The 18,662-nt window shown below is 39.5% G+C and overlaps 1 protein-coding gene across 2 annotated transcripts in view; it reads left to right on the top strand.

Annotated features, from left to right (window-relative positions):
- Positions 1-17,607, top strand: part of chd6 (chromodomain helicase DNA binding protein 6) — a 44,716-nt gene extending 27,109 nt beyond the window's left edge. For both annotated transcript variants that reach the window (XM_084427077.1, XM_084427076.1), the window contains exons 24-38: positions 1,279-1,368; positions 1,482-1,585; positions 1,834-1,963; positions 2,072-2,147; positions 2,252-2,300; positions 3,110-3,368; positions 4,054-4,262; positions 4,375-6,234; positions 8,501-8,640; positions 9,935-10,150; positions 10,489-10,965; positions 11,776-12,009; positions 12,494-12,637; positions 12,730-12,834; positions 13,514-17,607. In XM_084427077.1, coding sequence (XP_084283203.1) covers positions 1,279-1,368; positions 1,482-1,585; positions 1,834-1,963; positions 2,072-2,147; positions 2,252-2,300; positions 3,110-3,368; positions 4,054-4,262; positions 4,375-6,234; positions 8,501-8,640; positions 9,935-10,150; positions 10,489-10,965; positions 11,776-12,009; positions 12,494-12,637; positions 12,730-12,834; positions 13,514-14,581 — 5,161 coding nt within the window. In that variant the 3' untranslated portion in view covers positions 14,582-17,607. The remainder of the gene's footprint in view (positions 1-1,278; positions 1,369-1,481; positions 1,586-1,833; positions 1,964-2,071; positions 2,148-2,251; positions 2,301-3,109; positions 3,369-4,053; positions 4,263-4,374; positions 6,235-8,500; positions 8,641-9,934; positions 10,151-10,488; positions 10,966-11,775; positions 12,010-12,493; positions 12,638-12,729; positions 12,835-13,513) is intronic.
- The last annotated feature ends 1,055 nt before the right edge of the window (positions 17,608-18,662 follow it).

Genomic DNA, 18,662 nt, shown 5'->3' with positions numbered 1-18,662 from the left:
ACCCTGGTTATACCTACATAAATAGTAGGGATGTCCCGATCCGATCCACGTCATCGGTATCGTGCCGATACTGGCCCAGAACGCTAGATCGGATATCGGTACCTATACCTATGATCCGATACCTATTAGGGGTGGAACGGTACGTGTATTCGTATTGAACGTACGTTCGGTACGTGCGTCACGGTTCGGTGCATAGATTTACACGGAGAATACACGGTATAAAAATAAATAAAACTCGCATGCACATTAATTAATGTAATGCGGAATTACTGTTAGATACGCGCATAGACATATGCAGGTTCTTTAGGGACACCTAATCTGTAGCCCCACCTTAGCTCTGAACGCGCGTCTATTTCGCTTCAAACGCTCGCTTTATCATTATACGTGCGAATGGATTCAAACTGTTCAAGCATCGAACTAGACGCGAATTTGACGCTCTATTCGTGTTTGGTGTGAACGCAGCAAAATGAACAGGCTGTTATGTCAAGATTGCAATGCTGGAGTGTGTGTGTGTGTCAGAGAGAGAGAGAGGCACGGGCGCGATCGAACAGTGGAAACATACTCCGTCATTTTGTTCATACAGGACATCATTAAAACTGCAAAAAGTGTTTAGCCTTATATTTGTGTAAAACACAGCATTGTGCTTTTGTCAAACTGTAAACTCTTGTCAAACTGTAACCTACAACTGTCACCCAACCAATATCACACACACACGCTGTTTAAAAGCAAAAATTATCTCATCTTTTGGATATTCATCATATTGCATTGGTTTTCATTTCTTGTCCTCAAACTAGAGCGCTAATCTGTTTATTTTGAAGTTACACATTCTACATTGATTAAAAAAGAAAATCAAATGTGTTTTTAATGGTAGTATTATTTTATACAGAAATAAATTATTTATAATTCAGATGAGAATAACGTTAATAAAAATTTTAAGGAAAAAAATATATTGATTTGAAATATAGCAAATTAATTTTAAATTCATTCAGGTACAATTACCAAACATATATCTCAAGGTCTTTTGAATAAAGGGTGTCAGTCTTTCATTATCAGCTGTTGTTGTGGAAGTCGGTATCGTATCGGAAGTGAAAAAGTGGTATCGGGACATCCCTAATAAATAGTGAGTACTATAATCGGGGTGCATAATTGACAATTTCCTACATCCTGCCAGTAATACAAATATATTTGCAATATGTCTGATCTCATTATATTGTATTGTAATGACAACAATTTATGAACAAGTTTTAATTGTGTGATCATGTATCCTGTCATGAACAGGGTGCTACTGAGGGTGCGGATGCTGTACTACCTGAAGGTTGAAGTGCTGGGGGAGGCTGCTAATCAGGCTCTTGAAGGGATCCCAGCCAGGTACTACATGGCCCACAGCCCATTGTAACCTCATGAATACTTAATGAATTCTGGATAAAGCAGTTGTCATTGTTGAGTAGCCTAATATGTAAGGATCTGTGTGTTTTATGCAGTAAACTGGAGGTAACCCTGCCTGATATCGACTACATTGAGATCCCTACTATTTGGTGGGATTCTGAGGCGGATAAATCGCTGCTTATTGGAGTTCACAAACATGGTGAGACATCATCATAGAACAATGGGTGTAACCGTCACACCCAGTTTTGTGATGCAATTCTCATGCATGCGCAATATAGCAATGGAAATATGTGCAGACACAAATACATACAGGTCATTTTTTAATATTGCAGCGGTGTAATGCATTTAGAGCATCTTTTAAAGTGTTTAAAATGTCCATATGGTTCCTATTGACTTCCTCTTGTTGCTTTCATCATCTGCACTAACTTGTCCTTGTGTCCCATGTAGGGTATGAGCGGTATAACGCCATGCGTGCAGACCCTGCTCTGTGCTTCCTGGAGCGGGTGGGCATGCCTGATGTCACTGCGCTGACGGTAGAACAAAGTGGAGCAGAAACTGCTTCAGATGCACCTGATAGGTAATATCCTTTAAAATCAGCAGCTGAGATAATGTAGCTGTATGTGGGAATACAACAATTGCATCTTTTGACTCTTATGACCATAAACGCACGTTTCTTCTTGTGCAGTATCAGCAAAAGTGATGAAATTAAAGAGGAAAACGACATGAAGTCTGAGGAATTAGAAGAGAAAGTAGAGATCAAGGTAATAATAGGAAGTCAAAAGAATATGAAGTCAGATTAATTATGCTAAAGAGTTTTAACCAAATGCACAGACTGTTACTTTAAGTAAAGTTTTCTTTCACAAAGGAGGAGCCCATGTCAGAGGAAACAGGGAAAAATGACACTACAGTGACAGGTATTAAAACCTGCCCTTATGTTTTTATACATGCATGTATGTTTTGAAATGTAACTGTTACTGTTGTAAGTTGTAACTAAACATTTAATTGTTTGTTAATACTGTTAAGGGGTGGTCACATTAGCTCTTCAGCATGCACAGTTATTTCCCACCCTACGTCAAACTTAACAGGATATGATGTCACACTCCAGGAATTCTATTTTGAATATATTCTAAATGATTTACTTTTGTAACATCTTCCAATACTGGATAAATTGAGAAATATTTATCAGCCATTAATATTTTGACACTATAAATAAATAAATATATTGCATTCTCTTGTATATTTGTGTCAAATATGAGGACATTTTGTTACTTGTAGAAATGCCACTATCTTGTAATTTTGTGCAAGATCATTTAGTTTTGATTCTGACAAGAGTTTTAAGACTATAAACATTTTGACATCCTAACTTACTTTGGTGATACACAACTACTACTGATCCTTAGTAGAACATTTGCATTTCACATGCAGACTGTAAATGTTTTAATTACTTGCCAAAACTTTTTTGTGTGTTCGTTTTGGACCCTGCTGAGAATTATTTTTCCCCATTTACAGATTGGAGGTCAGTTTAAATCCCCTATTGTTCAGATATTATCATTTTACTTTGAAAAAAATTACAGGTCAGAATTCTCTAAACTTCTATGCAACAAAAAGCGACAAAAGGCTCACTCGCATTGGTATCCGTATGAATCCAACACAAAACCTAATGTGACCACCCCTTAAGATGATCTTATTTCAGGTTGAGTCTAATGTAGCATTTCTTTTAAAGGGGGCTTCGTAGCATCATCTCTCGCAGGAGACCTAATTACAGAGATGATGGAACAGGGGCGGATACAGTGGCCGGCAGGTTCGGCTCTTACAGCACGTTTACGCCGCCTCATTACTGCGTATCAGCGTTACACACGTCGTGAGCCGCTTCGTCATGATTTCCTCTTACACGATGGAATTGCACCTGTGACGTGGCAAATTGGAGAGTTTAGGCACTGCGCAACTGAGCCTGACCCACTCTTTTTGGAGTGGCAACGAAGGTAGGCAATGTGGCGGCAGTTTTATTGTTTAGTCATTTTATCAAGATAAAATGTAAACTGTCATGCTATTTTGCAAATGGAAAAATCTGCTTATTTGGAGAAAAATGGTACTATTGCTGATACTAAAGGTGCAAGACATGTTGACATGATCATGATAAACGATGAGCACACAAGATCTCAGGGTTTTCTTCGTTGGGCAGGTAGCACAATAAAACCCTCTTGGAGAATTTTTTTAATGTTTCCTTTAAAACATCTCAGCTATGCTGTTTTTGAGCACCAGAGCATTGTGTTTTTAAGATACCCTGTCATATAAAAAATAATCCATTTCATTGCACCCTATCTTGTTGTTTTTTAAATGTCAGTACATTTTCTTAAGTCTTAAGGCTCCTGATTGAGGTGAGGTGAACCTGAAACCAGACTAATTATACAGGGCATTCATAAGACTGATTAGTTTGCAGCAGCAACAACAGCTAAAGAGGATTATTGGTTAGCATAAAATCCTGGAGGATAGTATGAACACTGAAACATGTTGAAAGGTCATGATGAACATTGGAAGAATAGTATTTTGGTACTGCATCAGGTAAGAGGTTAATAGTTTATGATAGCTGAAAATCTGTTAATTCAGTAAATGAGGCAGATTTTAAGGTTTATGTACTCCTGAGATAACATATTGCCTTTAACACAGGTGGACACGGCGTGAGCAGGCTGACTTCTATCGCACAGTGTCCTCGTTTGGAGTAGTGTATGACCCAGACAAGAAAATCTTTGACTGGGGCCAGTTCCGTGCCCTTGCTCGATTGGAGAGGAAGACTGACGAAAGCTTGGAGCGATATTTCCACAGCTTTGTTTCGATGTGTCGCACTGCATGTAGACTGCCGCCTAGAAAAGATGAAGGTAAAATGGATATTAGAGTTGAGACGAACAAACCAATTAGAGAGAGTTTGGTGAGAAGATTAATAGCAACTCAGTCTGTCATAACGTATACACAAATTCTTGTCTCATGTAGGTACCGTTGATCCTTCGCTGTTTGTGGAACCCATTACAGAAGAGCGAGCTGCCCGAACATTATACCGTATTGAGCTTTTGAGAAAGGTCCGTGAGCAAGTATTGCGGCACCCACTCCTGGGGGCCCGACTGCAACTTTGTCGCCCTAGTTTGTACTTACCCGTCTGGTGGGAGTGTGGCAAACATGATCGTGATCTTCTCATCGGTGTTGCTAAGCATGGCTTGAGTCGAACTGACTTCTACATCCTCAATGACCCTCAACTATCCTTCCTGGAGGCCCATCGGAACTATGTTCATAAAGAAAACCACAGATATCCAGTCCCAGGCTTGCCTCACCATCATTGCTGCTTGTATGATGCCAACCTTGGACATTGTCAATCCCCACAACCTCCGGAGTATCACCACACACCTTCACCCCACACGCCAACACAACTTGTCCATACTCATGGGCATCACCAGCCCACTGAAGTGGTAGCGTCAGAGCCAGGAAGTTCCCTGGGAATAGGTTCAGGAAACAGGGAAGGGTTTTTAGACTGCCCTCCATTAGATGACTCACTGGAGTTGGGGTCTTTACAACATGAAGGCTTGACATCAGACACACTACATAGCAAATCTGGTAAAGAGGCCTTCAACGGATTCCCGTTCAATTCTGCAACTGGTGGGCTGAATATGCTAAATTCGTATGGTGTGCAGGGGGAGCTAAATGGGGCTCAAGGAGATATGGTGGACTCCATAGCTGGGAAACTTCGCAGCGATGTTCTGGTGGGAGAGCAAGGGTCCTCGGAGGAGACTGGCTTAATGGCTCCTTCTGTGGAACTCGATGAACTTCAAACTCCATGGGAAAGCTCAGACCATGTTGAAACCTCTGACATGTTCAACGAGACTGATCCCATTTTGGGAGCACAAGCTTTGGAACCCAGCTTTTTGGATGCTCCTCAACCAGACGATGGACGGGAGGGTGATGAAACACTAACCGACTGTTTGAGCATGCCCAGTTCGGACTCTCAAAGCAACCCTGTCGAGCCACTGGCACCGAGCTTTATGTTGTTCAAAGACCTTAATGTTGGAGAGGCATCTGTGGATCAGACAGATTTATCATCCAGTCTTCCAGAATATGTTCCACCACCTCTTGGTCTCCCGGATGTTAGTCTTGACCAGGCAGATCCCATTAGTGAGGATCAAGAGGACAAGCTTAGTGATTCCAACATCACACATGGTATTCCCAGTCCAGGAGAAGGTGCTGAAAGCATAGGGTTCCATTTTGAGAAAGAAGACCTTTCTCCAGACAGTCTGAAGACTAAGGATTCTCAAGATGAAATTGACAAGATGCCTTCAATAGAGTCTCCAAGGGAAAATTGTCTTGAGGACTCCCAGAAAGGGGACTGCAAGGTGACATTTGATGATTCCAATGAAGGAGACTTGGAAGAATCTTACGCGAAGCCTCTTAGAGAGCCAGAAAAAGTGCCTTTAGAGGAGTCTTATGATTTGACTTGTGACGAGACCCTGCAGGAACCTTGTGAAGGGTTTCAGCAAGACTCAGCGGAACAGCAGTTGGTGGAAGAACCCTCTGAAGAACCCTGCAAAGAACCATCAGAGCCAATGGAAGAGTGCAATCTAACTAACACTACTCTCTCAACAGATTACCCTTTGCCTCCTTCACTCCCATCATCTCCAACTACCTTACCTGACACCTCTGTATCTCCGGTCCTTGATGTAGTCCCAAAACAAGAGTTCCTCATGGATCCAGTGGTGTCAGATGTGAAGCCTGAGCCAGACAGCACTACGCAGACCCCTCAACTTGAGCAGACTGAGGTTTTGGATGTAAAGGACAAGATAAAAGACGAAGATGCAAAGACATCAGGTATTGTGGCTGTAGGCTCCAGCTTTCTACCTTTTTTATGTTTTGTTCTTGATTCTGTTGAATACTGACGTATGTAGCTCCAGGTCTGTTGACCACATTCATGTTTCTTAATACTAAGCAGAGGTGGAAGTAACGAATTACAACTACTCACGTTACTGTAATTAAGTCGTTTTTTTGGGTACTTGTACTTTTTTGAGTATATTTTTAAATCTGTAATTTTACTTGTACTCAAGTACATATTAAGCTAAGTAATCTACTTCGCTACTTGTAAAATAACATTTCGTTACTGAGTACAATTTGAATTGATATTCAAATCTTTGAATGGCATTTCGGTAGCCAATAAAAATATTCGATCGTAAACGGACCAATAAAACCCCTGATATTTGGACTGAATGAAAGCCGCCGCAGTCGCAGCAGGTTTTGAAGAGCTGGTCATGAAGGAGGCGAGGAGCTCAGAGTGATTAATGGCTGGACTGAAAGTTTGGAACAACAAACTACATAGTAGTAGTGTCAAAATATCTATATTTTGATATCAATACTGAAATATCTGTCAATACTCATTTTGGCCTATACACCAATACGATACCAGCTGCGCGTTCTCATTCTCTCATCTCAACGACAGCGAGTTTGACACACCCGCCTCCTCTCAGCGCGGGATTGCAGGTAGGCCTATTACGCATAATTTTATTAATACCTGCAAGTTTCTATGGCATATTTTAATGGCAAATGTCAAGAACAATATTATAACGCGAGGGCACATTCATGTAATCGCAGAAAACTGGACGCGAGCTCTCAAATGTAGGCTATACGAATGAACTGGACTCGGATATTGAGTGTGCGCTCTCGGACTGTGTATATCATGTGCAATCGCGAATCTCTCCAAGTGGTTCTCACTGCAGACTCAAATGACGTCCAGCTCCAATCTCTCCATGCTCTTGAATTAAACGCTGTCAAAAGTTATGAAAAATCTAGTCTTTTTGCAAATTAAATTCAGTTTGAATTGAAATCAAGCCTTGTGCTGTGTGAGCTATTGCAACAGTTCACGTTACCCTATTGTAAAGACAAATACACTGAGTGAGTAAATATTAGATTATTGTAATGGTTATTGATCAATGTTTAAATATGTAAACAAAAGCCTAAATTAAAATCTCACCTTATAAAGTGGACGTGTCTCTTCAGAAGACTTGAATTAAACTTTTCCATTCAAATAGATTACTGTTACAATGAGTGTTGTGCTTTTCAATGCTTGAAAATAATGATTGCCTTGACAAAATGGATGGACAAAAATGTAGATATTAAAATATTTAGTATGTAGTAGTTTTCCCGATGGTATTAAAAATTATAGGCTAGGCCTACTGAATATTGACATATTTCAAGGTGTCATATTGAAGTTAGAAATTCCAGTATCCACTAATTAATGTCCTTTGACAATAAGGTAAAAACGTGTTAAAAGTAGCTATTTTCTACATAAATCTATGATTTTGTTGAATATTTTAACTATCGCCAGCTAAAAAGTAATTAGTAACTAGTACTCTGAGTAGTTTTTGAGAAGAGTAATTTGTACTTTTACTTAATTACTTTTTTGACACCAGTACTTTTACTTGTAATTGAGTATTATTTCAGCAATGTAACGGTACTTGTACTTGAGTACAAATTTTCAGTACTCTTTCCACCTCTGATACTAAGCAATTTTTTTTAATTTTGTTTTATACAAAACTAGTAATGGCAGCTTGGGCTGTTTCCCCTTTTGGTGAAAAACATTTGCCTGTCTTAGCTGGTGTAAACCTGTCTTGCTGATCCTCTAGCCTGACCAAGTTGGTGTTCAGCTTGTTGGGCAGCTGTTCTCCAAGTCTGACCACCTTATTAGTGTCCACAAACTAACCAGATCAGCTTGAGCAGGTTGAGACCAGCAAACTAACTTGGGCTATTTTAAGCTCACTTGTTTGGTACCATGAGGATGTACAAACCAATTTTAAGGACTAACCTGTATTAGGCCAAAAAGATTATATAAGCAGAATAATTGACTCCTGACTGAAAATGATTGATGTTTGTCACTAGTTATTTCTAAACGTTGACAAACTCTAGACCGATCTGGTTTATGGAATCACTTAATATTTTTTTAATATTTACTTTGCCAACTTATTCAGACAAATTACATGCTGATGAATGATTGTTTCTTTTAAAACCAAAGAAAACAAATTGAAGTTAGTTTTATTTAGTCTCTGTCTAGCAACATGCTTTGAAAAAACAGTTTTCCTTTTTTTAGCATTATTGGGAGATGTTGATGCACCACGCTTTGCGCTGCCCATGTGCGAGATGGCAGACAGTGTCCATGAAATAAGGGAACCAACCATTGCTCAGCTTTTACAGGAGAAAGCACTCTTCTCCTTCTCAGAGTGGCCTAAGGTTAGTGATTGTTTCCTGCCTGTATTATTGTCTTTTTCCATGCCTCATTAAAGGCAGGGTAGGTAGGTTGGTTTTTCCCAAATTTGTTTAAACTGTCTTTATATACCAATACATAATTACAATGTAAGTACTCTGAAAAGGAGAGTATAAAAATCGAGTGTCTGTAGTCCTCTCAGGGCTGCAATAAACACAGCTACTTATTTCCATTCGGAACGAATGAAATGATTGGCTGGGCGACTGTCACTCTCCCTCGCTACCATGGCTACCACCCCTGCTGCTACAGGAGCTTCCCACATGCGCGCACCCGTTTGACCCGAGGAGGGGAAGAGGCACGGAAGCTAGGAAGAATCACAATTATGGCAGAGAAAGAGCAGTCAAAATTCCCAGTGCCTGCATATACAGTCAGCGAAGGCAAACAAGGCGAAAAAAGGAAGACAGTATTCGAAAAGGCTATGACCAAAAAGTCTTTGAATAAAGCAAGAAGTCAGACGAGAGTCAATATCAGCCAACAGTGCTTTCATCGTGGAAGCTCTTACATGCAAAACACCGTATATGTTATGAATCTTACACGAAATTCACCTTCATCACAGTGTAACTGATGGTAATGGGAAAACGTGTATCAATGCAACCTGTTTTTAGCTTTGCCTTATGTTACTAGCTCGTTACCGAATCAAACTCAATATATTTTAAACTTTACCAGTATCAGTATGCTAGCTTGATAGTGAGTACTAACAGCCATGTTAGTTGTTTATACTCATAATGATAAAGTTAGGTATTTTATTACATGTGATTCTGACATGATGTCACTACATGCACTGCGCTCCTCTCTGCTCGGCGCTGGCAAACGCGTCCTCCAGCTGAGCGGTCGGCATCACGCGTTCATGTGTTTTGGGGGCGTGGCTTTAGAAGGAGCCCAGAAGGGAGGGGGTGGGAGTGAATGGAATAAGTAGCTGTGTTTATTGCAGCCCTGAGAGGACTACAGACACTCGATTTTTATACTCTCTTTTTCAGAGTACTTACATTTTAATTATGTATTGGTATATAAAGACAGTTTAAACAAATTTGGGGAAAAGTTTTTTAGAAAAAACCTGCCTACCCTGCCTTTTAATTAGTTATACTGAAAATAGATATTGAATATATATTGCATATTCTACAGAACATGTGAAAATCTTGTCTTGTAATGTAAATGGTAAAGTTGGTTTCAGCTCACAGCATACCACTAGACATGTATCAGTCACCTATTGCTGCAGTTTGACCCATTTCATACACCGTCTTGTGTTTTTGTTCTCTACAGGACAGAGTGATCATCAACCGTATTGACAGTATCTGCCATACTATCTTAAAGGGGAAGTGGCCTTCCTCTAGTCAACAGTATGAGTCTCCCTCTGCATCGGCTAACACCTGCATGCCCAGCAGTGCCCACCAGAGGGCAGGATTTCTGACTACCAGAATGCCTATATCTCAGAGCCTTAATTTCAACCTCCCACATACAGTACCCCACTTACCAAAGGTAAGAAGATCACATCCACAGACAGGATGTTTTTAAAGGTGTCTGCAAATCCTTCAAAAGTTTTGAAATGTCTTAAATTCAGAGCAAGTTTTGGAAATATCTTGAGATTAAAAAAAAAATATCAAGACATTTCCGACGTGTGATTTTTGAGGCCTGAAAAGTCATGGAAATTAATGAGATCTTGAAATGTCACACACACACACACACACACACACACACACACACACACACACACACACACACACACACACACACACACACACACACACACACACACACACACACACACACACACACACACACACAGTCCCATTGATTTACAACTCTTGTCCCAACAGGACCGGTTAGTTGCCCCAGCATTTCTCTCTGAGCTCAAACGTCCCAGGCGTGGGTTTGAATTCGAGGCAGAAGTTCTTGCCAAACCAAGCCATCTTGGAGAAAAGATCCAGGTTGGCGTGTCTCATCGTGCTAACGCTCTTCTACTTAATGGTTGGCAGGATGCCGCTATTGACCTCTCCAAACCAACAGAACTAACAGCTGGTGGAGACAGTGGGCCAATCAGTCATATGAGCCACACTGTCCAGTCAGCGCCCCACAAAATAACCGGGATAGGCTCCATACAAGGCTCACTGGGATTGGATATGGCTGGCATTTTGCAGGCTGGCTTAATTCACCCTGTCACAGGGCAGATTGTCAACGGCAGTCTTCGTCGTGATGATTCAATGTTGAGACGGAGAAGAGGACGAAGAAGAAATGTAGAGACTCCTGATCTCGGCTTTATGAAGGGACGAGCCATGAACTTGCCTGAACAACAGGTTTGTGGAACCGCATATCACTGAAATAGATACAATAGGACACCCAAAAAGGAACATGTCCCCATGTCATTCTAGCCTCATAGTATTCGTTTTGTGAAACATAAAAGCAGATGTTTGGCAGAATCTGCTGCTCTCTTCTATCCACCTTAAAAAACACTTTTTTTAAAAAACCACCAGCAAAAATGATAAAAGTCGTATGGGCTGCTTTCATGTTGCTTTTTGTGTTTTTTGGAGTTTGTATTATAAGTAAAAAGTAAATACATTACGATTAAGATGGCTTTATAATAGTAACAATGGCATTTTTTTTTTTTTTTTTTTAAGTTTTTTTTTTTATAAGTTTTACCAGAAAAAAAAAAAAAACTGAATTACTGTGATTTTGAAAGAAATTTTTATTTTTAAACTTAATTTTGCCATGAAAATAGCATTTGATGCTTATGACACTAAAATAAATAAATAAAAATAGTTTATATTTTATTTTATTTTATTTTATTTTATGTATTAATCCAATCCAATCCAACTTTATTTGTTAAGCACTTTAAAACAACCAAAGTTGACCAAAGTGCTGTACAGGAAAATAAATAAGAAATCATAAATAAAAAACATAACAGCTCACATGAGGCACAAAATTACATATAAAATACAACAATAAAATGAAACGACCTAAACATGAGTACAAATAATAGCCACGCAAAAGTTAAATAAATAAGTAAATAAAGTCGATTAACAGTAGTATTATTTTAATTTCTTATTAATAATTTTTATATAAATAAATATGAATCATTCATGTGTTTATCTTTGTACATTACACAGTGTGGGTCAGAGAGCATCAGCCAGCCCGTTGTGTCCTCAACATCCTCTCAGTCAGAATGCCCTCCATCCACCCCGACTACACTTCCTACTCACCCTCCAGCAAACTCTCCAGCTCCTCCTCCAGCCTCAGAGACCCTGAGTGTGAGCGTGGACAGGGAAACGGCCAATAAAGGCCTAATGGAATGGCTCCGACAAAACCCCAACTACAACATGGAGCTTTCTGCTTTTCCATCGGTTAGTTAGAAACAGAACAGTTTTATGTTGTGAGACTAAAAAGTCATATTTCTGTGGCTTTTTCTTTTGAGAATTATAAACATTCTTGTTAAAAGACAACATGAAATCAAAATTGACCCCATTTCTGAAATCATGTTGCTCTTGTTATCGGGCATAATTTCGTGCACATTATTCCGTAGTTTACACAATCCATTCAATTTCCATTGGATAAAATGATCACATTAGTAGTAGTACTTCACATTAGTGCTAAAATAGATGTGAATGCGGTTTCATGTTGACTTTAATGGTATTGTCTCTTTATTTTTGTGTACTTTAAGGTGCTTTAAAAAAGGTCGACAACACAATTTTTTCATCCAGAAAGATATTTGAATGATCCTAATTGTGAATGTTTAGTGTGTACAGCTTATATACGCCTTAATATAAATAATATAATTGACATTTAATACATTACTATAACTTAATTCATATTGTATGTCTTTCATAGTCTCAGAATGCAAGCATGTTGCACAGTTTCTTGGAGCGTCCAAAGCAGAGAAGGCATCGCTGCAAAGATCCCACCAAGCTCGACGTCAGCTCTCTAACTGGAGAGGAGAGAGTCCCAGTAGTGCACAGAAACACGGGCCGAAGGGTAACAAAAACACACATGCCATTTTTGTTTTTTTGTTAGTTTCCTCAGATTGATTTCATTTAATTTTAATACCACAATTCCTCTGGTTGCAGCTTGGAGGCGCTATGGCTCCAGCCATTAAAGAGCTCTCTCGATGGCTGGATGCAAATTCAGAATACTCTGTGGCTCCTGATTGGGCGGATGTGGTGAAGCATTCAGTGAGTCCTACATATTCTGTCTAGAAAGAGACAGACACCGAAACCACTTGTGAATATGTAGTTTGTAGTAATACAGTATAACTGAATATATCTTAATTGTCAAGGTTAAGCAGCTAAATGTTGCTTAAAGTTTAAAGGTTTAGAGTAGAGTTGAGACAGAATCGTAGTAAGATCACTCTTTCTCAAGCACCACAAAATCCTTATAGTTTTCCTTGGATGAAAAGCATTTGCTAAATGTCTGCTAATCTCTTGATGCCATTTCACAGATTCTGAGTTCATGTCATCTGCATGAAATCCCTCATAGGGATGTCTGTAATAGTCTATGCTATAGTCTGCAATACTCTATTGTATATTAATATGTTATAAGGGTAAGTAGGGTGTCTAAATTTGTTTAAATGTCTAAAAAAATTGTATTATTCTATAATTTAAAAAGTTTTGATTTTAGAAAATATTGTATCTGCTTATTCTGCATTTTACTGAAATCCATTCAAGTTTGAATTCTGCAATTGACCAATCAGAATCAAGAAAGAGTTATAAATTATACTGTAGTACTTCATTTCTAATTAATTATTAAACCTAATTATCTTTAAACTTGTTCATTTATGTCCAAATGTAACTTCTACTTTATTAATACAATCTTTGATGTACTGAATGAACATATATTGTTTTCATATCCTAGGGTTTTCTACCGGAGGGCAAATTCGCACGCATCCTCACTGGACCTGTGTGTCGGGATCCCGGTCCACGCAGAAGAGGCAGGCGACCCCGCAGCGAGATGCCCAAAGCCCCCGAGCTCCCCGCTGGCATGGCTCCGCTCTTCATGAACGGTGGGCTCATTGGCAGCATGGACCTGGTTAGTTTACCCAATCTCCGCAATGTCCCTGGTATCCCACTCACCGGTATCATGGGCTTTCCTCATGGTTTCGCCACTGCTGTAACATCAGGAGATGATGCCAAGAATGGTCTCGGCATGTTACCCATGATGCTCCATGGCATGGCGGCCGTGCAGCCGCCCATGTATAGCGCTCACATGAGTGGGATGATGAGTCAGTCACTTTCCACGGCGACATCCACTATGTCCACCGTAACTGCATCCACAACAGCGAGCGTGACTACGAACTCCGTAACCTCAACCTCAAGCCCGCCGGATAGTTCGGATACTGCACTTCAGCGGGATAACACGAGCTCTCCGATGAGCACGGAGAACTGGATTAAGGAGGAAGCAAAGCAAGGAGGGGAAGAGAAAAAAGTGTCCGCTTCGGTGTCTACAGCTGCGGCCACTAGCAGCAGTAGTAGTAGTTGCATCACAAGCACCGGCAGCCATTTGACCTTTAACCCCTTTCTAATCCCGGGAATGTCACATAGTCTGTTGTATCCGCATATGTTCTTGCCACCAGGCAGTATAATGGCACTCCCCGCTATGCCTGCAGCAGACAGCACGGGCAGCCCTAAGAGGAAGAGGAAGAAGGTCAGAGAGGAAGGACTCGTGGAGGGAAACGGGAACGTTGGTGTGCAGGTGGACGGCGAGGAATCGAAGGGGGTTAAAGTCGAACAGACACCCGAACGAAAGAGCCAAGAGGGTGTAATGGAAGAAGATGGACATGATGTAAATTCAGCTCTGGTCAAGGATTCTTCTGACCATATACAAGGTCCTTCTGAGGATAAAAGTACTGAAGAAAAGGAAAAAAACAAAACGGGAGAAGAACCTGAGCAAGATTCTCAAGGCCCGTGTGACGGTGGAGACTAGAATGCATCCTCACGTTTGGGCCGCAGTACTTTTGTGTGTGTCGTGTCGGTAAAAGTTTGTGTATAGGACTTTGATTATCAATGTATTGTTTATAGATCTGCCCTTGTAATTTCACTGACATCTACTCTACCTTCTGGGTGTGTGCTAAAGAATGGACACTTGAAGCATGCAAACGCTCAGAGGTCTTGAATCCTACTAAGGGGCAACATCATCATTGTTGTTAGCAGGTTCCTTTTGCATCATGGGAATGGACACTCAGAAGATTCTGTCTATTGACGGAGAACGCTCTTAGTGACCCCAGCATTCCCCCCCCCTCTCGAATAGGTGTTATTCACTAGCATCTTTCACAGATTCTCAGAAAGTGGTAGGATGTTGGTATTGTGCAAAAAAAGACGGCAGTCTCACTCCATAATGGTGGTTCGGATCATGCTTTTATAGTTGCATAAGACCTAGGTTCATGTTTTGAAACATTTCTCTGAATAATATAACGAAAACGCTCATCCCATTGGTAAATTACCAGCAGTGCTGCGTCTGATTCGTTCTTGATGGACCACAGTATTTTGTTCTTAGTTGCTTGCTGCTATGTATTCATTTTAGTCAAGATTTTAAACCTAAATCTTTTACAAAGCTATAGATGGCATGAGTGCAACATGGTGAGTGCAATGGAAACTCAAAAAGAGCAAGGCTTGAAGTTGATGGCAAAGAACAATCCAAAACAAAATTGATTTATCTTTTTCTTTTTTTTTTTGTCTTATTGTTTTTGGTATCGTTTCCACATTGTCGCTTTTGATAAGGTGCCCCCGTTGCGATACTACTAATCGTTTATATAGATGGTTATATGTACTTGGGGGTTCTGCAAGTCCAAGGGCGAAGCATTAGTGCCACAGATGAGACTCGGTTCTAAAAGGTTTTGGTTCATGGGCGTACAAAATAAAGGCCTGACGCAAAGCGTTTGTAGCAAAATTGTGAGAACTGTGTTTTAGTGAATTTAAAGGGATAGTCCCCTGTCATCATTTAGTCACCCTCATGTCATTCAAACATGTATGACTGACTGTGGAGCACAAAAGCATAATGCTCACAATGCGCTTTTCCATACAATGAAAGCATAAAATGGCTGTCAAGCTTCAAAAATAACCATGCAACTACACTTTTCCTCATGCAAAGCTATTGTGTGACTTGGAATATAGTGCATAATTAATTTGGACTGTTTATAGTGTTTTTGTCCCTCTTGGAGCTTGATAAGTTCTGGTCATTGTGCTTTTGTTTCACTGAGGAAAAGCAAGTCACACAGGTTTGAAAGTGAGTAAATGATGCCAGAAAGTTTTGTTTTGGGTGATTATATTGCGTCACCCAGAATAAGACAAAAATATCTTTGCAAATCTCCCTTTTTTTTTTTGCGTTCACTAAAGCCCTGTGGGTTGACAGGAAGACGTCAGACCGTCTCGTTCTCATGGGTTTCATTGCTCGTTTTCTCTGGTTCATTTGAAAATATTGTAAAGTAAAACCTACCAAGATTTTTGAAAACATGTAAATCTATCTAGCTGTATCTTGCTGTTACTTTTGTTTACAAGCACACGATGTTATTTTTTGTTCCTTGCCAGTATGTCTCATATTGGGGGGGGGACGTGTGAAGAAAAAAAGCAGCACTAGTGAGTTTTTTTATTATTATTATTTGAAATACTTTACACTAGTTGATAACCAGAGATAATTTAACTTGTTTTCTCCCCCAATCGCAACAGGGTCTCTCTTTTGTGGGAGTAGTCATTTTCCACCTTCTCATCTTACTCATTTTTTTTCAGTTTTCGGATGTGAAAACGTTTTTGCACAGTCTTTTTGGTGAATGTTTACCTGTAATTGTGTTCCGTCTTGTTTGTTTGTGTGTTTGTGTGGACGCATGCGCACGCTTGCACATGTCACTTGTACATTTTGACCTATGTAAACCTGTACTGTATATTTCTTGTCTAAACAAACAAAAAAAAAAAAACAAATCATGGTCACCTTCAAAAAACATGCTGTTGTTGCCTTGTCACACTATTTGTGACACCATAATGTAATTTATTTTGCTTTTATTTCTCTTTTTTACTTTTCCAGATTCACCTAATACGACATTTCCCTTTTCTCATCACATCTATCTTCTTGTGTTCACTTTGCAATGCCTTATTTAGCATTTTATATATGGATGTTTGTTACATCTTTATGTTGGGAAAATATATATCAAAGTACTTGTGTACAGTGTCAACGTTTTGGGAAGCAGACTCGGTCATACAAGTTAAAATGCAGACGCTCTAGTTGTACAGATACTGGCCTCTGTGAAGTGCTTTTCAAATCGTAACACTTTTCAAATAACATAACAAGGTCTATTTCCTCTCTCGACTCATTCAAAACAGTATTGCAAAGCACAAAGTCTATTTGACTTTCAAAAATGTCTCATTTTTAGTCTGAAAGCTTAGTTCTGATCTTTCTCTTTTGTCCCTACAATGCTGTCTCAGTAACATCTGGTGAACAAAACCTACAGACCTCGTCTAGACCTGTGGATGATTACGTTACCCTCGCTTTTTGACGTTTTGATAAGTTCGTAACTCTATTAAAGGCCTTCAAAACTGCAAGGAGAAGCACAGCCAGTATATGTACAACTGGAGAGTTCAGACTGTTAGGCTGAGAATGCTGCATTGCTGGTTGTAAGTGTATTGATTTTATTAATGTACCGTTTGTTGGAAATATATAGTTTGAAAACCCAACAATATTGTTGCAAACTCAAAAACACTCCCGTTTAATTCAATTTGAAACATGGTGTTTGAAAAGAAAGTCTCCCTGGTGCAGTATCTGGGCCCATTTGAAGATCAATGAATATCTATTCAATAACACTCCAAATAACCATTTTTGCCTTTCTCTTTCAACTGAAACGGTTTGGTAATTCATCCAAGAGTCTGATCAATTTCAAATGTTACCTGTATTTATTGTGTTTTACTGTCTCTAAGTTGTCTCCTTGTGTATTGCAACATGTACATAAACTTTCTGTCTCCAGGTTTTGGATGTTTTTCAATTTTTGATTTCAACACGGATTCATTTTACTTTCCATAAAAGCTGAACTGTTCTGCAAATGGTAATGCTGACTGTATCCACTTGTAAAAATATGTCTCTGGATACTCTGAGAGCAAAAAGCCTTTCCCCTCAGCCCCCCTACCTCCATTTTTTCATGGATTAATCAAAGGGAGATTATTTGATTAGCTTTGCATAGTGCATTTCTGATGGGGAACAAGAGAATTGGGAATTGTTGGGTACCATACGCCAGTGTAATTTGGTCAGACTCTGTCTGCACTGAATATTTCCAATGCTTTTAAATATGCACGTAGTAGGAGACTGGATTTTGCTTGGCCACTGTCAGTGTTTGCATGCCAGGACCTGCTAAATAAGACCCAGTCTTTACATTTTGAAGAAGTTCCCATACTTAGGTGTATGCAAGGCAGGCTACTATGGAGTGTTTCTGATAACAGAGCTGCTTAGCCAGACAGAATAAAATCCGGGGTCAAGTCCTTAGTGTCCGAGGCACATTAGAGCATTGTGTACCATGTAGTAATGCGCTTTCATCTCTGTTGAGCCTATATAGGAAGTTCTGTTCCTCAAGATCTTGTAGAATAATATTGAATGGATTTGATGCAACTAATAATGGTCAGTGTTCATGACAAGGAAGCACCGTAAGTTTGTGGTTATATTTGAAGCAAGTGCACTATATTGGGATGATTACACAAGACAAAAAAGTGAACATACTCTTGGTATGAAACTGCAGCAATGCTGAGAGTTGTGGGTGTTTTTATATATATTTTTTTTATTATTATTATTATTTGGGATATTTTATTTGTTTTGTTCAAATAGCTCCTGTACACCGATGTGGACCAATCATATAATTCAAACCATGGTATGTGATCTTTTATTGTGCAATAAAAGATGACTTTCAACTTTCAAGTCAACAAGTCTGATGTTAATCAGTTGTTGTATGCCAAACTTTTATTTTTAAATATCCAAGCTTTTTTCTAGTTTTAATATGTAGATTTGCTGATATTCCTTGTGTCGCATATCAAAA

Source organism: Rutilus rutilus (assembly GCF_951802725.1).
Source record: "Rutilus rutilus genome assembly, chromosome: 12".
In the NCBI taxonomy this organism is placed as follows: Eukaryota; Metazoa; Chordata; class Actinopteri; order Cypriniformes; family Leuciscidae; genus Rutilus; species Rutilus rutilus.
The sequence above is the reverse complement of the archived record's forward strand: the minus strand, read 5'-3'. Positions and strand labels throughout refer to the sequence as shown.